General features: G+C 50.4%; 2 protein-coding genes and 1 pseudogene across 2 annotated transcripts in view; 2 read left to right on the forward strand and 1 right to left on the reverse strand.

Moving 5' to 3' along the window:
* Window positions 1–21568, forward strand: part of NOTCH1 (notch receptor 1) — a 787535-nt gene that overhangs the window by 405242 nt on the left and 360725 nt on the right. The window lies entirely within an intron of this gene.
* COL27A1 (collagen type XXVII alpha 1 chain) overlaps window positions 1–21568 on the reverse strand; it is a 108007-nt gene that overhangs the window by 75321 nt on the left and 11118 nt on the right. Inside the window, 6 exon segments of the mRNA XM_066610850.1 lie at window positions 7287–7321; window positions 7324–7339; window positions 10163–10216; window positions 11431–11484; window positions 14146–14199; window positions 20311–20344. Coding sequence (XP_066466947.1) covers window positions 7287–7321; window positions 7324–7339; window positions 10163–10216; window positions 11431–11484; window positions 14146–14199; window positions 20311–20344 — 247 coding nt within the window.
* On the forward strand, window positions 15325–15445 carry LOC136635735 (5S ribosomal RNA; annotated as a pseudogene).

The raw sequence follows: 21568 nt of genomic DNA on the forward strand, positions 1-21568 counted from the left end.
CCGCACCCACAGGTCACAAGTACACAAAGAGCACTATTCCAGTGTGGCTGTTTGCGGGCTTCGCAAAAGCCCCTGCAAGGAGGACGACGCCAGCAGAGATGGACTCTTTGCTATGTTCCATGTGCCATTGCTCCTTGTAACACACAGTAGCATAAACTTGGATGTAACTGCTTGACTGATCAACTGAAGTGCATTAAAAATAACTTCTGGGCAAGCAGACAGGAAAACTTTGCAGAAAGTTGAGTGGCTGAAGAATTTGTCTCTTTTCTTTCGTACAAACGGCTAACAAGGGTTTCGTAATAGCTACTAACTGCCCCTTTGGGATTTTTTCCGGACGGACCAATCAGAACAGTGATGGGGCTACAGCTCCATGGAAAAACACATGAGACATAGTCTGTGGTCTTCTTGAAGGAGTCACGGTTGTGAAGCACGATCACCATCTCATCTTGTCCCAGCCTGCAGACAAGGTTGGAACCATCATGTCTGCGACCATCTTTCCCTTCTCTTCCTCATGTCTCTGTTTGGATTTTGTCGTCGCTTAACATTCCAGCCCTTCTTGATGAGGAGATCCAGTGACCAGCTCAGGAGTCATTCCGATACCTGGAAAGTGGTCCAGCCTGCAGTCCGGATGGTTGGTTGGCAACCTTCAGTCTCGAAAGACTACAGTATAAGCCTACAGCACCCGGTATTCCCAGGCGGTCTCCCATCCAAATACTAACCAGGCCTGACCCTGCTTAGCTTCCAAGATCATGGTAGAAGCCTACAGCACCTGGTATTCCCAGGCGGTCTCCATCCAAGTACTAACCAGGCCTGACCCTGCTTAGCTTCCCAGATCATGGTATAAGCCTGCAGCACCCGGTATTCCCAGGCGGTCTCCCATCCAAGTACTAACCAGGCCTGACGCTGCTTAGCTTCCAAGATCAGACAAGATCAGGAGATAGTGTTCAGTATAGGGAGATGCTTAGCTTCCGAGATCAGACAAGATATGGCATGTGCGCTGGGCCTGTAGAAAAGCTCCGGTGGATCTGACCACCCAGATGAGCTTTTCCCCTGCGCCGAAGTGAAAACTTCCACTGATCTTCCGAAAGTCTTTAACTGCCTTATTTCCACCTCATTAAAAGAGCATTTTTGGAGAGCGGCCTTGCAAAATTAAGCGGCTCTGACAGCTTCAGAGGGATGAGGGAGGCCGGAAGCCTTGCCACCAGCACTGATCGCTTCACCACCCGTCGCCCGCTTCACCACCCCGGCTCGGCTGGAATGCAAGACCAACAAGGGGAACCCCGAGCAATGGGGGGTCTTTAGCAAGTGGGTCGCTAAATACCACAGCAGTCACATAGTATGGCTGTTGGGAGCACAGCTTGGCTGCAGAATAAAAAAGGGAACAGAAAAAGGAAAGGGGGGGGGAAAAAAACCACAGGATGTTGCAAAGAAGAGCTGGAAAGCCCTTTCTTTTGGCTTCTCTGTCCCCGTGTGGCGCAAACACTTGAAGGCCGACATGCCAAGGAGTGAGATTCTGGGGCCAGGAAAGAAGCAGAAGTCAACTCCGGAAATATTTTCTATTCATTTCCACTCTGCAGCGCTGGATTTCTTGGGAGAGCATCTGTTGCTCTCATGGCAAAAGTGCAAGCCCCCAGCCCCTAGAACTGGGGAGGGGGCCAGCGGCACCTGTGTCCCGGCAAGAAAAGGCTGCAGTTGAGCGGCCCAGCACTGTCCAGGTCCAAACCCTGGCAGGTAAACAACCCTAGAACTCTGAACTCCGCACAGTCTAGAACTCTAGAACTCTGCATAGTCTAGCTGTCAGTACAGGCATTGCCAAGCTAAACAGACCAAGGGCCGACTCCGGGTGAGACAGCTTCGTCTGTCCAAAATTGGCACGTGTCTTTCCCCAAAGCCCATCAACCAACTGGCCTCTTTTGCACCCTTCCACTAACTCAGCCAATTCCCTGTTGGCTGAAGGTGGCTAGTCCTGATTGAGGATAGACTGGTTCTGACGTTGCGGGGAGGAGGCGGCAAATCTCCCCGCTTGGCAGCTGTCCCGGCAGTTTCAAAGGACTGAAGGAGAGCCAGTGGAGGGGAGCCAGCAGCCAGAATTTCGAAAGAGCCGGGAGAAGGATGATGTAGCAACATCTCCTGGCAGCCCTCCCTCCTGCTACCACGCCACTGAAAAAATGTTATTATTTCAAATTAACGGTCAACGGTTTCGATTTGCGTTTGTCGTCAGTCGCCGCGGGAGCTACTCTGGAGGAGAGACAGCCCCTCAATGCAAAACAAAAGGTTGCATTTGTCCTGCTTCTAGCAGGGGGCTGGGCTAGATGACCTTGGAAGACCCATCCAATTGTAGGGATTTATCATCCCCACGTAGCTTCTTCACTGCAATGCCTCTGTGCAATTGGCCAGGCTGTCCCTGCCTTGCGATTGCCTTGCCTCTTGTGAAACTCCAGAAGAAAACAATAGCTTATAATCTAAGGCAGTGATTTTCAACCTTTTTCGTCTCATGGCACACTGACAAGATACTAAAATTGTCAAGGCACACTATCAGTTTGTGAACAATTGACAAGGCACACCTTGCTGTTTGGGGGGAGCTCATATCCCCAGTGGTCCTATTAATAAATGACCTCCACCAAACTCCCACAGCACACCTGGAGACCATTCGCGGCACACCAGTGTGCTATGGCACAGTGGTTGAAAATGGTTGGCAACCTTCAGTCTCGAAAGACTATGGTATAAGCCTACGGCACCCAGTATTCCCAGGCGGTCTCCCATCCATCACAAAGACAGTCTAGTCCAACAAGAAGCTGACGGAACATACCAAGATCCAGGTCTACAGAGCTTGCATCCTGAGTACACTTCTGTACTGCAGCGAGTCATGGACTCTTTGCTCACAACAGGAAACTGAACGCTTTCCACATGCGCTGCCTCCAACGCATTCTCGGCATCACCTGGCAGGACAAAGTTCCTAACAACACAGTCCTCGAACGTGCTGGAATCCCTAGCATGTATGCACTGCTGAAACAGAGACGCCTGCGTTGGCTCGGTCATGTTGTGAGAATGGATGATGGCCGGATCCCAAAGGATCTCCTCTATGGAGAACCCGTGCAAGGAAAGCTCCCTACAGGTAGACCACAGCTGCAATACAGGACATCTGCAAGAGGGATCTGAAGGCCTTAGGAATGGACCTCAACAAGTGGGAAACCCTGGCCTCTGAGCGGCCCACTTGGAGGCAGGCTGTGCAGCATGGCCTTTCCCAGTTTGAAGAGACACTTGGGCCAACAGTCTGAGGCAAAGAGGCAAAGAAGGAAGGCCATAGCCAGGGAGACAGACCAGGGACAGACTGCACTTGCTCCTGGTGTGGAAGGGATTGTCACTCCCGAATCGGCCTTTTCAGCCACACTAGACACTGTTCCAGAACCACCTTTCAGAGCGCGATACCAGAGTCTTTCGAGACTAAAGGTTGTCAACAACATTGCTTGGCTACCAGCCCCTAGGAAGGCTAGGATCCAGGGATTTGGGACAGGAGAAGAGACTCCAATTGGATGTCAGGAAAAAATTTCTGACGGTCAGGGCTGTTCGGCAGTGGAACGGATTGCCAAGGCAAGCGGTGGACTCTCCCTCACTGGAGATCTTCAAGCAGAGGCTTGAGATGCTGGAGATGCTCTAGGACAAATGCTCTAGGCATTTGGTGGGCCGCTGTGAGATACAGGAAGCTGAACTAGATGGGCCTATGGCCTGATCCAGTGGGGCTGTTTTTATGTTCTAGGACGATTGCCTACTACAGACAGGGGTTTGGACTAGACGACTTTGCAGTTCCCAACTCTATGATTCTAGTAAAGAACTAGGCTGGGGAAAGAAATTGCATAGTCCATTGAGAAACAAGATCCATGAGAGTGACATGGAGACAACGACAGAACATGGTGACCAAGGTCAATGGACAGCTGCTTGGGGTGAGCTGAACAGTCTGTGGTCCTCAACTCCAGTCCTTTGAAAATGCCCTCCATAGTTGTGGTCAAAACGTCAGGACATTAAAACCTTCATAAACCCTATCCAATAAGCTTGGGCATCTCTCTCTACACCACTAAAAGTGCAATCCCTATGCACATTTAACTCAGAACTAAGTCCCACTGTATTCATTGGGGCTTACTCTCAAGAAAGTGCATATAGGATTGCAGTCTTCGAATAATAGCGCTTTCCCCCCTTCCTTATTTATTTTTCACATTTTTATACCACCCTTTCTCCAAAGAGCTCAGGGCAGTGTACACAGCTGCTCCCCTCCTTTTGTCCTCACAACAACCCTGTGAGGTAGGTGAGGCTGAGAGAAAGTGACTGGCCCAAGGTCACCCAGGAAGATTTGTGGCTGAGGGTGGATTTGAACCTGGATCTTCCAGGTCTAAGTCCACCTCTCAAACCACTACACCAGCCAAGTCTTTTTTATTAGATTCATGATGAAAGCCAAGCCAGACAAGAGGGATATTTTAAGACATGAGCTTGTTCCAATCAGACCAAAATACTGTAATATAGCCTAAAAGGCTATATTTTAGCCTTTTAAAATATGGGCCCTTTTGCCATATGTTTTGGTGGAAGAGAAGTTTCCAGTCTATTAAATAAACCCCTTTTTAATGGCATTTTATTTATATGCTTTCTTTGTGGTGCATTGCGATCACAGCCGACCCAGACAATCTGGCACAGATTGTTAAAAAGGGTGGATCAATAGAGCAATCTTTAGTGCAACTTTGATGGTCAGGTTGAGGCTGGAGAACCCACTGCACTGGAAATCTCTCTGCCAGCCCTTCCTCCCCACTGTGAACAAATAGAACAAATAAGAAACCGAAAAGGTTATTTTTTTCACTCTTGCCCAGATCCAAAACCTAGCAGAGATTTTGCACTGCAGCGTCACAACAGCTGCAACAGAAACCACAGGGGAACTGAGAAAGGAGAGGCCTGGGCTGAAATAGAATAAAATCCACTATCTCCTTCCAATCTGGATCTCCTACAATCTTATGGGATCTGCTCATTTCTGAAGCTGTCTTGACTCTGGTACATTCATTTTCAGAAATGGAGCTATAGTAGTTCAGTAGTAAAAGCCTTGCTCGGTAGGTTTCCTTCCAGGTCAGTCGGTGGCAACAGCTTTAGATGGGGTCTTTCCCAGCCCTACCTGAATACCAGTCAGTACCTACAGTGCTAAACTAGACTAGCCAAGGGTCTGACTTGGTAGAAGGCAGCTTATAGGTCCTGGTGTTCAGTGCTACTTGGTATGGAACAGTTCCAGTTTCGTTCTGCAGGGAGGGCTGGGAGCATAAGAACAGCCCCACTGGATCAGGCCATAGGCCCACCTAGTCCAGCTTCCTGTATCTCACAGTGGCCCACCAAATGCCCCAGGGAGCACACCAGACAACAAGAGACCTGCAAGGCTTCCTGGGAATTGTAGTTTAAGAACATAAGAACAACCCCACTGGACCAGGTCATAGGCCCATCTAGTCCAGCTTCCTGTATCTCACAGCGGCCCACCAAATGCCCCACGGAGCGCACCAGATAACAAGAGACCTCATCCTGGTGCTGAAAGACCAGGGGAAAGACCCCCTGAATAAAGAAAACCTGGGGATCGCTGTCAGCCAGAGCACCGCCAACACAGAGCAAGACAGAGCAATGGTCTGAGTCAACCCATGGTTGGCAACCTTCAGTCTCGAAAGACTATGGTATAAGCCTACAGCACCCGGTATTCCCAGGCGGTCTCCCATCCAAGTACTAACCAGGCCTGACCCTGCTTAGCTTCCAAGATCAGACAAGATCAGGCATGTGCAGGGTAACAGAGTCAACCCAAGGCAGCTCCAAAGGTCCGACGTGGCACAGAACAGTCTCCAAGCCACACTCCCAAACAGGCTGACTGAGCTTCCAAAGAGAACTTCCTACGCCCTTCCTCAGAAAGGAACTAATATTGGGCCTGGGAAGCAAATATATTGAACCATAAATGGCTTAATTCATCCTTTCAAATACCAGCTAATTAACAGCCCAATCCTAGCCACACTTCCCTGGAAGTAAGCCCCATGGACTATAATGGGGCTTACTTCAAAGTAGACACGCATAGGATTGGGCTGTAAATCAGCCGATCCCAATTGCCAATGCAAATGTATCCAGAAATAAGTCCCACCATGTTCACAGAATCATAGCGTTGGAAGGGATCCCACAAGGTCATCTAGTCCAATCTCCTGTCGGTAGCAGGAAATCCTCTAAAGCGTCTCCAACAGCTGCCTGCCCTGCCTCGGCTTGAAGTTCTACAGCGAGGAAGAATCCACCACCTCACTGGAGATCTTCAAGATCTTTGAAGATCTTCTTGAGATCTTCAAGCAGAGGCTTTGACAGGTACCTGGTAGAGATGCTCTAGGAGGGTCTACACAGGAAAACCTCCTACAGTAGGCGTGTCAAACCCGTTTCATACAGAGGGCCAAAGTTAGCATTCATGGTGTCTGCTGAGGGCCGTAAGTGAAATCATTAAGCAGGAAGTGACATCATTAAGCAGGAAGTGACATCATTAAGCAGACAATGGCCAAAAATAAGCACTTGGTTCTTACATAGAAACTCATTAGCCATAAGTGAAATCATTAAGCAGGAAGTGACATCATTAAGCAGGAAGTGACATCATTAAGCAGACGATGGCTAAAAATAAGCACTTGGTTCTTACATAGAAACTCATTAGCTGCAAATAACAGAAGAGAAAATGCACAAATCTTGTTCATATTTTCAGATATGAGAGAGCCCAATTATCAAGCTGGGAGACCCCCAATTATAACAGGGGCTGGATAAATTGCTTCTGCGGCCCACATTAAGTCCGCAAGCATTATGTTTGACACCCCTGTCCTAGAGGATCTAAAGGTTCCAGAAAGGGCAGATAAGATCACACCCTAAACATATTTCATAGGAAACTGCCATCCACCAAGTTAGACCCTTGGCCCATCTAAGCTCAGCTCAGCCAGGGATACAAGGGACAGAGCTTGCAACTCGCAACCTCAGTCTGTGAACTCTCTGCCCCTGGAATCACCTTCAGGCCCCCTCACTTTTTGTCTTTTCAGCTTCTGGCCAAGATTCCTCCAGGCCAGTGGAGACATCACCACTTTGAACTGGTTCCCTTATCACTATGTGGGGGGTGGGTAGGTGGGAGAAAGTTCATCCAAACCACCCCTCTACCTGATCTGTTAAAATGCAAAAACAGAAATAACATATTCGGTGAAAGACCCCACGTCAAATCTTTGGAAGTCAACCAGTAGGGAACTAGGACAAGCGTATCAGCCACTTACCCTCCGACCTTTGGCACCTCTCATCCCCGGGGAACACGAACTCCAGCCGGACCCTAGGGGAAGACGGAGTGAGGATCAGTAAATGACCGCAACATATTTGGCCAAACGGCGCAATCCTGACCAACTTTCCAGCACCGAGGTAAGGGCAATGCAACTCAGAGGAAAGGGAACAAACATTGCCTTATCTTGTTGCCTCCGTGACTGTCCCCCAACTGCAGGATGCAGCACACACCCCATTGGCACAGCTATGCCAGGGCTGGAAAATTGGTTAGGATTGCACCCAAAGACATCCAAGCTTCATTTTTTTTTTAATGTAAGTATTAATATTTGCATGACTGTTTTAGAAGGGGAAAACTCGCATCAAGTGCACCTGGGGTAGTCAGTGCACCACCCCAGATGGTAAGGTTATATTTGGAAGGTTCTGCAAAAAGCAAAGTCCAGACTGTCTACACCAGGGGTGCTCAATGTGTCAATCGCGATCGACCGGTCGATCGCGAGGCATAATGAGTCAATCGCAGGCTTCTCTCCCGTCCACGCATCCCTGGGAGTGAGCCCCGTTGACTCTACTGGGGCTGACTCGTGAGTAGACCTGGAGAGGAGCCGCTGGCAGGCTTCTCTCCCGTCCATGCATCCCTGGGAGTGAGCCCCGTTGACTCTACTGGGGCTGACTTACCTTTCCCCTGTTTTTGCACTGGTATGTATGGAGATCTGCCCCCCCCCCAACTTCCATCTGTGTGCAAGGGGTTTTGCACTGGTCTTGCTGTGATGTCTATATAGAGATCTTCCCTCCCCCACACCTTTCCCCTGTTTTTGCACTGGTCTGTATAGAGATCTGCTTCCCCCCCTCCCCACAGAAGAAGATCTGGTGAGGAGGTAGATGTGGTGTCAGCAGTGGCCCCTTTAAGGGTAAGGCCTGGGCATCCAGCAGAGTGTGCTGCACAGCTGCAGCCACTGGAAGGCAATAGGGCCCTCAGGATATAAGAGCACCTGAGGCAGGAAGGGCTCCCACTTATTTCTGTGAGTCAGCCTTTTCCTACATGAAGATCATTAAGTCCAAGTACCGTTCCACCATGACTGATGAACATTTGGAAGTGTGCTTGAGGGCTGGCTGTCAGCAGCTACTGTCCGCAATATGCATCCTTGGCTGATTCACTTCAGTGCAAGTCATCAAAGTAAACTCAAGTGATTACAAAAAATGTTTATAGTTAATTATGTTGTGTTGTGCAATATTGGCTCATGCGGTTATGCAAGGTACACCAACATACATTGTACATATAAATGTTATATGTTATGATGGCGCGAACATTGGAAAAACTCTGGTAGACCTCCAGGCCTTGCTGGGTTTCAAAGTAGCTCTTGAGCCAAAAAAGTGTGAGCACCCCTGGTCTACACAAGCTGGCAGCAGCTGTCTTGGGTTTCAGTCACTCACTGGCAATAACTCTCCAAGGTTTAGGCAAGGGGTTTTTCCAGCCCTGCCTGGACACCCACCAGGCACCCAGTTAAGCCATTTCTGTCCAACGTTGCATATCATGTGTGTTGGCAACCTTCAGTCTCGAAAGACTCTGGTATCGCGCTCTGAATGGTGGTTCTGGAACAGCGTCTAGTGTGACTGAAAAGGCCAATTCAGGAGTGACAATCCCTTCCACACTGGGAGCAAGTGCAGTCTGTCCCTGGTCTGCCTCCCTGGCTATGGGCCTTCCTTCTTTGCCTCAGTCTGTTGGCCAAGTGTCTCTTCAAACTGGGAAAGGCCATGCTGCACAGCCTGCCTCCAAGCAGGCCGCTCAGAGGCCAGGGTTTCCCACTTGTTGAGGTCCACTCCTAAGGCCTTCAGATCCCTCTTGCAGATGTCCTTGTATCGCAGCTGTATATACACAACAGGGATCAAATGTGGACACCTGTGGGCTGGGCAGAAATGGATTGGAGGCTGAGAGGGGATATGATCGGACTCTGAAGGTCTGTCCTATGGAAGAAAGAACAAATTCTCAACAGCCTCTGAAAGCGGAACTAGAAAAACGCAAGAGAGGAGATTCTGGTTGGACATCAGGAAGAAATGCTTGTTGGTCAGGGCAGTTGGTGCCAAATGTGGCATTTGGTGGGCTGCTGTGAGATACAGGAAGCTCGACTAGATGGGCCGATGGCCTGATCCAGTGGGGCTCTTCTGATGTTCTTATGTTCAGCTGACAAGGAGGGCACCAAGATGCAGGTCTCTTCTTGTCTTGGGTGCTTCCAAAGGCATTTGATGGACCACTGTGAGGTACAGGAAGCTGAACTAGATGGGCCTTTGGCCTGATCCAGCAGGGCTCTTCTTATGTTCAGTTGACAAGGGAGGGCACCAGAATGCAGGTCTCTTGTTGTCTTGTGTGCTACCTGGGCATCTAGTGGGCCACTGTGAGTACAGAAGCTGGACTAGAAGGGCCTATGGCCTGATCCAGTGGGGCTGTTCTTATGTTCAGTTCAGCAGTGGGACAGATCACCAAGCGAGGTGGTGGATTCTCCCTCACTGGAGACCTTCAAGAGAGGCTCAAAATGCTGGAGATGTTCAAGGATGCTACAGGCAGTGGGACTGGATTAGAAGACCTTGTGAGCCCCTTCCAACTTAGGATTCGGTTGAAAGGAACCCTAACTGCAGAGCCCCCAACAGTCAGTCCTGGGAACAGTGGAGCAAGGGCTGGGCTCAGGCAATAAACAGCATGGCAGAGCTATGACCTGTGGGCTTTTACAGTGCCCCTGACTCCACAACCACAGGGAGATCACACCATCAAGAAGCACAAACACAAGCGGTGAGGCAGCTCCTTATCTTTTATCCAACAGGAGATGAAATATAAGAGATGGAAGAGGCCTCTGAGAGCTTGCAAAGACAAACCGTTTTTACTTACCGGTGGGCCAGGGGGCCCTGAAGACCCAGTTCCACCTGGCATTCCAGGATGTCCCTACAGAGGAAATAAGGGTATGTATGAGATCCTAGGAAATGCTCAGGGCTTGTTCTGCAAACGCAGCTGATCCACCACAGGACTGGTTGGCAACCTTCAGTCTCGAAAGCCTAAGGTATAAGCCTACAGCACCTGGTATTCCCAGGCGGTCTCCCATCCAGGTCCTAACCAGGCCTGACCCTGCTTAGCTTCCAAGATCATGGGATAAGCCTACAGCACCCGGTATTCCCAGGCGGTCTCCCATCCAAGTACTAACCAGGCCTGACCCTGCTTAGCTTCCAAGATAGGACTGCGTTATGCGTTACATAGCGACAGATACACACTTGTCCCCATGTGCACATGTGGGTGGGGAGCGCACACCGGGCCCTACTATCTGGTTCTTTGTCCCCACTCCGAACACACACTGTCAATCAAGTGTTACCCTGCAGATGCCTGATCTTGTCTGATCTCAGAAGCTAAGCAAGGTTAGGCCTGGTTAGTACTTGGATGGGAGACCGCCTGGGAACACTGGGTGCTGGAGGCTTCTATGATAGTCTTTCGAGACTGAAGGTTGCCAACCAATCTAACTCTTGCTTTGCCCCCCCCACCATTATTCATTTGAAAAGGTCATTTGCTCATGACCTTTTCAAGGGTACACACAGAAGACAGCACATCAATGTGCAAACATCAACCCACAAGGGGTCAGCTTAGCAGCCGGCCTAAGATTTGAACGCTTTTGAGCCTCTACAAGCCCAGAGCGATTCATGGCTTTGAACGGCCCCCAAGCAAGCTGATCTTTGCACCCTGACGAGGCCCGATCACCCCCACCTCATGGTGAGCTGACCATTCATGCGACACTTTGGAGCTTATAAGGGTCACGTCATGTGAAGTTTCGGCGGTCTTGCAGGTCATGAACCTGAACGCAAGATGCCCAGAGCGGGTTTGCGGCATTTTTTCTTCTGATGTGCCGTGTCATTTGGACTTTGAAGGATCAAGCCATCCTTGCGGAGGCAGAGGGCTTCTGGGTGGTCAGCACACTTAATCCTCCTTGGGCAGGAGAGCGTGAAGATCTTAAAAACCTGGCCACTGTCCAAGCTTCCTCCTTGACCCCATGGGGGAAGAAGAAGAGGAATTCACAGCTGGGTTCGCCCAGGCCTTCAAGGGGCAGCAAGCGGTGTGGATGATCATTGGTCACGAAAGAGAAGGAGCAGGAGAAATGCAGACTTACTCCTTACCATCGAACCCTTGACGCCCGGCGGTCCTGGAGGTCCTACAGTACCCCGGTCCCCCTAGGGAAAGCAATCACACACAGTCAGGAGCATCAGAGACCAGGGAAAAAGCTGTGCAGCACATAGATATACAACCGGCGTGCATTATGCGCAGTGCAGAGAGAGAAAGAGTGTGGGTGTTCTCCCTCTCTCATAACACTCAAAGCAGGAGCTTACCCAGTGAAGCCAATGGTGCGAGTTTTAGAACAGACCTATTTTTTTTTATTTAGTATTCAGAATTAGAATGGCTCAGGACATCACTAATTGATCCAATAGCCACTGGTTTAGCTGGCTTTGTGGCACAACAGTTTTAGAGCTGGACCTAGACCTGAAGATCCAGGTTCAAATCCCCGCTCGGCTGTGAAGCATGCTGCGAGACCTCTGGCCAGCCACTATCTCCTAGGCTCTCGCCTACCTCACAGGGCTGTTGTGAGAACAGAAGGAGGGAAGGGACCGTGTATACCAACCTGATTGGTTGGTGAAAAAGAGAGGTATAAAATTGTGAAACAATAAAAGGAGATGGCAGGAGATCACCGGTTACTAGTCCTGAGGGTTACATGAGACCTCCAGGACCTCCACCTTAAGGAGAGGGAGATGGTTCCATCTCAGCCAGTGGCATGACACTGGGAGCGAGGAGGCTAGAATAAACAGGCCTGTGGCCTGATTCAGCAGGGCTTTTCTAGGACAGAGGTCTTCAACCTCTCTCATCGCATGGCACCCTGAGAAGGAGCTAAAATTGCCAAGGCACACCATCAGGTTAACAACTGACAAGGCACACCACACTGCAGCTGGGGGACTCACACCGCGGCCCTTCTAATACATGACGCTTCCCCAACCTCCCGCAGCACACCTGCAGACCATTCGTGGCACACTGGTTGAAAATCACCGCTCTAGTGGCCAGCCTGGCCTAGATCAGGGTCAGTGCCTGGGTGGGAGACCATCACCCCAGGCTCTGCAATGGGAGAAATGAACGCTACTACTAAATACACCGCTGAACAGGCAAAGAGGCCCATTTTTAAATTGCAGCCGTCTTGCATTTCACAACTGCCCCTTAACTCAGCCCGACACATCCATGTCCATTTGCTGGTCTCCAATTTGCTTTTAAAAATTGTAAGCCCCTTGGAGGCAGGGAATTGCTTTCCATTGTTTTTGCTCTGCTCTTTGCTGGGCAAAGATTTCCCCCCTCCCCCCCAAAAAAGTAGTATATAAAAATTCCATACAAATAAAGGATAAACACAGAAGCAACATGAGGTTATCTATTCTGAAAAAATAAATACATTGCTATACATTTGCTGTTGAAATGGGAAGCACCCTCCAGATGTTGGCATGCTAAGAAAAAAATTACACAAACACTCACACCCCCAAATGCCAGATGTCAACCATGCTCGGATCTCACCAATGGTCAGGCCCCATTGCACTCCAGAATTTGTTTCAGTAAGCAGCTCTGGGCACAGATGAGAGCCTTGTGGGTAAACCTAGTTATGGCTGGCAACCTTCAGTCTTGAAAGACTACGGTAGAAGCCTACAGCACCCGGTATTCCCAGGCGGTCTCCCATCCAAGTACTAACCAGGCCTGACCCTGCTTAGCTTCTGAGATCATGGTATAAGCCTACAGCACCCGGTATTCCCAGGCAGTCTCCCATCCAAGTACTCACCAGGCCTGACCCTGCTTAGCTTCCGAGATCATGGTAGAAGCCTACAGCACCCGGTATTCCCAGGCAGTCTCCCATCCAAGTACTAACCAGGCCTGACCCTGCTTAGCTTCCAAGATCATGGTATAAGCCTACAGCACCCGGTATCCCAGGTGGTCTCCCATCCAAGTACTAACCAGGCCTGACCCTGCTTAGCTTCCAAGATTAGAGGAGATCAGGCACGCTGGGTACAACCCAGACCAAGCGGAGCACATCAGAGTCCCATTTATCCCATCGATGCGGCATGTGCTCAGCTCCCCCCACTCTTGAAATCAATGGGGCTCAAAGAAGACCGGAGCTGAACGCTCTTCTTGGAACCATCCAGCTCAAAATGCGGGGGCAGTAGGTTTCACAAGGACTCCCTCTCCCCCATTTTTCTTCAGTGCTGCCTCTCCACAAGGAAATAGAGCTTCCTGCCTTCGCTCCGGATGGACTGCATTGATCTGAAATCTCATTGGTTGCTTGGCATCACCACGAAGCCATCTCGGAGCAAGGGTAAAATGCAGCAGGGGTGGAAACACTGAAGAATAGTGTGTAGCTGGGGGGGGGGTGCAGAGCACTAAGTTTTGCAGGGAGCCGCACCGCAGCTTGCAAGCAAGTTCACCTCCATGTTGCTCTAGCAGCCTGGAATAGCTCCAAAGGGGAGACGAAAGGGGCCACTTGCAGGCTGCAAGGAGGCTCGTTGCAAAACTCACTGCTCATTCAGCCTCTCTTAAACAGGGGGAAAGGGCAGGTGGAATAGTGGGCAGTGATGGCCAGCAGGAGGAAGAGGAGGAACAGCCCTCATCAGCAGTGCCCCAGTGGCAAAGGCTCTGGACTACCTGCTTGCATCCTCCAGGCTGGGTGACAATCAGGCTGCAAAATGTTGTCTTCATTCTCGCACGGAGCCACAAAAAGACCCACCAACACTCTTCCGAAAAGGTGCTTCCGTTTCTCCTGTTTCCCCCCCCCCCCCAAGAGACAGCCCAGCTCATCCATCGGCAAGCCTTACCTTCTCCCCTACTATTCCAGGTTCCCCTACTGGACCAATGAATCCCAGCATACCCTGGAGAGGAGAGGACAAAAGAAAGCAGAAATTGATTTTATGGTTTATTTGTTTCACAGGAATAAACAATTCCATACTCACTCCGCCCCCCCACGCTCCTCCTTGCTGGGTGACTTAAACCCAGCAGCCTTTGCAAACAGCCCAAGATTGGCTACCAGTGGAGACCCAATTGGTCCCAGACCGAGGCCGCCACGGCAGCTCAAGCCAGCTGGTTCGGCTTTTAAAAACCGCAGTCAGGCCTTTGATGCTCGAGCCTGCGAGAGCCACAAGCTGCATCAGACCAGGAACAAATTACAGGCAGTTCCTCAACCATAGGACAGACGGGGCTACGTCTAGGCCCCCCTTTCCTGCATCAACGTGGCTGCAGGGTTGAATTCACCTAAGAACAAGGGTGAACAGCATTCGATCTCTCTCCTGCAGCCATCCAGGAATCAGAAGCTTACTGTGCAATGCTAGGTATGTCTACTCAGAAGTAAGTGCCACTGTGGTCTGTGAGATTTCCCCCCCAGGCATAGGATTGCAGCCTCAATCCCCTAAATGGTTATACAGGGATGCTATGAGCCAGATTTCCCTTTGGTTACACCCTCCCCTAGTTCAGGACTGTCAATCCTGACTGGCAAGCAGCTCTGCAGTGTTTCAGACACTGATTTTGCAGCAGCTCTCCAGGTTATCGGACAAAAGTCCTTCCTGGACTCAGCCAGATTTGCTGCCAGGATTGAACTTGGGACCATCGGCATGGGATGCCAATGGAGTGAATCAATCATCAAACGCTCAATGGGCACTAGCCAATCAGACCTGCACATCATATGAAACTAACAGGTACTGAGTCTGAACACTGGCCTATCCATCCAGCACTGTTTCGTCAACACTCCGGGTTCAAATAAGGTTCTGCAGATACCAGGGATGAAGCTGAAAATGTCTGCAGGGAAAGCACAGGCTCCACCGCTGAGCAAGGGTCTGCCTAGTCCTGCTTGCTTACAGGATGAAGAGGTCTCCCAACTCTCTCTCTCCCCCCCCCCCATTTTATCCTCCAACAACACTGTCAAGTGGCTCAGCTGATGATTGGCTACAGTCACCGTGGCTAATTTGAACTTGGGTCTCCCTTACTCATGGCCCAGTGCTCTAACCAGCAGCAACTGTTACCCTGCACATGCCCGAATCTTGTCTGATCTCGGAAGCTAAGCAGGGTCAGGCCTGGTTAGTACTTGGATGGGAGACCACCTGGGAATACCAGGTGCCGTAGGCTTATGCCATGATCTGGGAAGCTAAGCAGGGTCAGGCCTGGTTAGTACTTGGATGGGAGACCGCCTGGGAATACCGGGTGCTGTAGGCCTTATGCCATGATCTGGGAAGCTAAGCAGGGTCAGGCCTGGTTAGTACTTGGATGGGAGACCGCCTGGGAATACCGGGTACTGTAGGCTTATGCCATGATCTGGGAAGGTAAGCAGGGTCAGGCCTGGTTAGTACTTGGATGGGAGACCGCCTGGGAATACCGGGTGCTGAGGCTTATACCATGATCTCGGAAGCTAAGCAGGGTCAGGCCTGGTTAGTACTTGGATGGGAGACCCCCTGGGAATACCGGGTGCTGTAGGCTTATACCATAGTCTTTCGAGACTGCAGGTTGCCAACTAGTGCTCTAACCACTACACCATGCTCCCTCTCCACACAGGGGACTCTCCATCCTAAGCACTATTGACAAGTGGAGCTGCCAGATTTAGAGACAGTGTATCTCTGAGTACCAGAATAATACCCTGCATGCGGGTTTCCTTGAAGGCAGGTGTCGGCCCGTCTCAGAAATGGACCACTGGGAGTTTGGTCTGATCCAGCAAGGCTCTCCTTCCAGAAAAGCCCCTTGTTGGAGCTTTCCCCCCAAAGCTCCATCAAAAACCAGCTCAAGCCCTTTGCCCAGACCCCCTTCAAAGAGAGCAGATGTGGCTACAACTATCAGAGCTGCAGCCAACGAGCAACGCGCTCTACTTGGGCTGCCCTTGAAGACGGCCTGGAAGATGGCAGCTGGTGCTGCACGCAGCATCTGGGGCGATTCTGGGGCTTGCTGGTCAAAGCATCTTGCGCTGTGCTCCATGAATTGCACAAGCACCAAAGTAGGCTTCTGAGCACAATTCAAGGGGTTGATTGTGAACCACCAAGCCCCTACACAACTCGGGTTCTGGGCACTGGAAGGATCTCCTCCTTCCACATCATCTGTTGCCATGACTGGAGCCCCTCTTTTAGTGTCCTGTCACCAGCCAAGGCACAGCTGGTGGGTACATGGGACAGGGCCTTCTTGGTGATGTCTCCCAACTGGTAATTCCCTCTCCTGGGAGACCTGGTTTAAACATTTCACTGCCTGCTATCAGCCAGGCTGATAACACTTGCCTGTTTGATTCAGATTTTCCTTGCATGTCTTCCAGGTTTGTACAGTTCCGACATTTTTTGTTTGTTGCCTCTGCTATTATTCAATATTGCTGCATCTTAGTTTCTTTTTTTTAAGTATGCCTCCTTTGGGGGGGGGGGGGTAAACCGCCTCAGTGGTCCCTTAGGCAGGCCCCCAAAAGAGCCTTTAAAAATGGTATGGTTGGCAACCTTCAGTCTCGAAAGACTACGGTATAAGCCTGCAGCACCGGGTATTCCCAAGCAGTCTCCCATCCAAGTACTAACCAGGCCTGACCCTGCTTAGCTTCCAAGATCATGGTATAAGCCTACAGCACCCGGTATTCCCAGGTGGTCTCCCATCCAAGTATAACCAGGCCTGATCCTGCTTAGCTTCCGAGATCATGGTATAAGCCTACAGCACCCGGTATTCCCAGGCGGTCTCCCATTCAAGTCCTAACCAGGCCTGACCCTGCTTAGCTTCCGAGATCATGGTATAAGCCTACAGCACTCGTATTCCCAGGCGGTCTCCCATCCAAGTACTAACCAGGCCTGACCCTGCTTAGCTTCCGAGATCATGGTATAAGCCTACAGCACCCGGTATTCCCAGGCGGTCTCCCATCCAAGTCCTAACCAGGCCTGACCCTGCTTAGCTTCCCAGATCATGGTATAAGCCTACAGCACCCGGTATTCCCAGGCGGTCTCCCATCCAAGTACTCACCAGGCCTGACGCTGCTTAGCTTCCGAGATCATGGTATAAGCCTACAGCACTCGTATTCCCAGGCGGTCTCCCATCCAAGTACTAACCAGGCCTGATCCTGCTTAGCTTCCCAGATCATGGTATAAACCTACAGCACCCGGTATTCCCAGGCGGTCTCCCATCCAAGTACTAACCAGGCCTGACGCTGCTTAGCTTCGAAGATCAGACAAGATCAGGAGATAGTGTTCAGTATAGGGAGATGGTTGGCAACCTTCAGTCTCGAAAGACTATGATATAAGCCTACAGCACCCAATATTCCCAGGTGTTCTCCCATCCAAGTACTAACCAGGCCTGACCCTGCTTAGCTTCCAAGATCAGATGAGATCAGGCATGTGCAGGGTAACACACTGAAGCCAATAAAGAAACTCACTCTTGCAACCAAGCGCAACAGGGAACAGCACATGGGCCAGGCCGGGGGTGGGGGGGGTTTGTTGAGTGGGATGTGCGGGGAAGGGGGGGAGTCATTTTGACAGAAAGCAGGAGCCGCCGTTTCCTTCTAATGACCTAATTGGTAAGGAAATGGGAATTTTCCACAGTGATATTTCTAGACAGAAACTAATTCGTTCAAAAATAATACCGCTCCGTTTCCATACCCTCGGACCGGCGGCAAAGGCCAGCTGTGTTTTCTTTAGCGCAAACGGGGGCCTTGCGTTTCTAACTCAAAACCACGTCTGGAGCCGCTCTAAAGAAACAGCAGCCACAAAGGGCAATCCATCTTCCAGAGCATCTTTTACCTGCGGCTCAATAAAGCATTGTCAAAGTACGTATTATCATAGGGTGGGAAGGTTGCCCACAAGGTCATGTAGTACAACCACTTGCCTGTAGCAGGATATCCACCTACAGCAGGGGTCTCCAAACTTTTTGGCCAGAGGGCCGCATCAAATATCTGGCACATTCTGGTAGAGGGCCAGAAAAAAAATTTAAATATAAAATTTATATAAATAAATTAGAGATGGAACTTTGAATAAATGAATGAATGGGCTCATTCATTCAACCTCTCTGGCCCTTAGAACACCCTCCAGATGCAACCAGAGCACAGCTCCAGTCATGTTCAGCCAAGTAGGCCAGAGGCTTTTAGGGGACAAGAGGCTGGCCATGGGCCAGATAAGAGGCTAGCCATGGGCCGCATCTGGCCCCCCGGGGCCGGAGTTTGGAGGCCCCTGACCTAGAGCATCTGCCTGGAGAAGACCTCCGGTGAGGGAGGAAAAGCCCATCACAGGTTACAAGCCACAATTACTATATGCAACCTCTGGCTTTGAGAGGTAGCCCATCTCTGAATGCCAGAAGCAAAGGAGTGTCAACAGGATGTGGGGATACTGTAGCCAGAGGCATTACAAGAAGTTACAAGAAGCTGAACTAGATGGGCCTTTGGCCTGGTTCAGCCAGGCCAACATCTTCTGATGTTCTTCTGATGCCGCCAGAGACTTAAGAACATCTTCCGATGTTCTTAAGACAAGTGGCCCTCGTGGGTTGAAGAGGGAACCCGGTTGCAGACAAGCCTTTTAGGACACTTGCGGTTGGAAAAGCCAAAGGAAATGATCTCCAGAAGAGGGACGACGAAGGGAAAAAAGTGAGACCATAAATTTGAAAAAACTGGCTTCCAAGACTGGCCACAGATCCCTCAAGACCGTGACCGGGGGCGCCCACAGTCGGCCTTGCCAAAGCCATAAAAGGCAGTTCAAGGAAACAAGGGCATGTCGGTGGCTACAAAGCCCTTGGGGTCCGTTTGATGGTCTCCAACATGCACCTGCAGAGGACGCAAGCCGGACTGTGGCTTCCCTGCAGGCCTCGGGGGACGGAAGCCTCCGTTCTTCCGCATTTTCCAGTACAAATACCGTCTGTCATCACAGTCCGGCAGAGGTTTGCGATGGCTTCCTGAACGGTGCCACCGTGAGAGATTTGCACCGCAGCTGCTCGATGGCTGCAACCCTGAGTGTTTACATTCCCAGCCACACAGCTGCACCCTGGTCTGGCCAGGATTTGTCTGGGAAACCCCCCCCCACCCTCACTGACCCCCTTGATTCCCAGTGCAGCTGCTAGCTTGTGCTGTCACGATTTCCCATCGTGGGTCTGGGGGCAAGTGCCGCAGGGGGCTTCCTGCAGCCTCTCAGCACCGAATGGAAAACTGAGGAAGGCAATCGGCAAACACACAGAAGCCCAGAGGGGTCACCATGCTATCTGGGGCAACAAACAGAAGAGGTGGGACGCCTTAGCAGTAGAAGAGGCTGACAGCACTCTCCGGCAGTTCCACCTCCAACCGTGTTAGATTAAGACCCATGCAAGACTGTCAGCCCTGCTTCGAACACTTCACTGGCACCGAGCTGAAAATCTTTAACTATCTTGGGAGGGGTCATGGCTCAGCAGTAGAGCATGTACTTTGCTTGTAGAAGATCACAGGTGCAGTCTCTGCCAGCACCTCCAATGAGGGCTGATAAAAAAAACCCTGTCTAAAAACCTGGCCAGCTGCTGCCTGCCAGTGTCTGGAACCCTGGCCAGCTGCTGCCTGCCAGTGTCTGGAACCCTGGCCAGCTGCTGCCTGCCAGTGTCTGGAACCCTGGCCAGCTGCTGCCTGCCAGTGTCTGGAACCCTGGCCAGCTGCTGCCTGCCAGTGTCTGGAACCCTGGCCAGCTGCTGCCATGCACTGTTGACAAGACAGAGTTGAACCAATGTTCAATGCGATCCTTGTGGCAGTGACCCAGGGACACCACCAGGAAGAAGTGAACAGAGTGGAAGTGTGACGGAGAGAATGGTGGGCTAGACTGTTTCCCAGGAGACTCTCTAGCTTATCTCTTATTCCACTGCTGCCAGTCAGTGCCTGGAACCCCGGAGAGATGCTGCCAGGCCGTGTTGACAAGCCAGAGTTAGATGAACCAATGTTCTGACTCAGCAGAAAGAAGTTCTCTCTCTTACCAGACCAGGAGGAGAAAGGCATCGCCTAGGAGAGACTCAGAACTGAGCGCGTGAAATAAAGAAGTGCCTACCTGTTCGCCTACTTTTCCAGGTCGGCCCGGTTCCCTGGTTCACCCTGAACAAAAAGACAAAGAGAGGCCCCAGATTATCGCCGCCACTTGACATTTGCAACACTTTTTTTGCAAACTTAACATATACTGAAAATGTAACCTGTGGGACAGGGCTACAGTATTCCCGTTTTAAAGATGAGAAACTGAGGCTGTGAGATAGAGGCATGCCCAAGGATCTATGACCATGCTGGCCGCAAACGTACTCCTCTCTAGTAAAATATGGTTGCCAGCGGCCTTTTGAAAACATGACATTTGGGACATTTCAGGGTTCCTCTTTAGTCCAAGGAAAAACGTGAAGACTCTCGTAGGTTCCTTTTAGATTATAAGATCCTCTGGTGACAAGAAACTATTCATTCAGGAAGGCCAGAATAAAAATGCAAAAATAAAAATAATAAATATTCTTCATCATCACTGATAACCAACTTTCCATCAGCTGCAGACAAGCTTTTCTCAGGGTTACTTACAAAAAAAAGTAATAGCTTCTCAAAACTCAGTTAACCAAAGACTACTTCATTCTCGGCACAGCAGATACATTTTCTTAACAGCTAGCACGGATCCTAGTTTGCAACCACAGATAATAAAATAATAATAATAAAACTTTATTTTTATCCCGCCCTTCTCCCAAAAAGGGACCCAGGGCAGATACTGAATCCTGGCTTGCCGGTCAATCACAAACCATAGTCTAATCAATTCAGGCATGACAAACCATGCCTGAATTCCTTTCATTTTGCTGCTAGTTGCAAACCATGGTTTGTCAAGACAGAACTCACAGCAAACCATAACCAAGCTTGTGTAACCATGGTCTGACACGTTGTTTGTTGAACTATAATGTATGTCCATGCAATGTCACTGTGAAGGGGAGATGTAAACTTGTAAGGTATGGTGGACATGTCCAAAAGACCCATAAGTATGCATTCTGGTTTGTGTCCTCCACAAGTCCCCATGGGTTAAAGGCATGCAAGTTCTCTTCAGATATGTTCATTTCAGTGGTCAATGCAGGGCACAAGATCAGCACATCTGTAGCACAGGCTCAATTAGGACAGCACACCAAACCATGGTTTGGAGCTCCCCAACACACAGGCAAACCACGGTTTAGAGCTGTTTGTTCACTTCCCTTGTAGTACTCCCATCTCTAGGTTGGTCCTGAAGCTGGAGCAACTGTGGCTGGTCAAATTCACACACTGTGTCAAACCATGGTTAGCACCAATCACAGTTGAAA

Source organism: Tiliqua scincoides, chromosome 16, assembly GCF_035046505.1.
Source record: "Tiliqua scincoides isolate rTilSci1 chromosome 16, rTilSci1.hap2, whole genome shotgun sequence".
Classification (NCBI taxonomy): Eukaryota; Metazoa; Chordata; class Lepidosauria; order Squamata; family Scincidae; genus Tiliqua; species Tiliqua scincoides.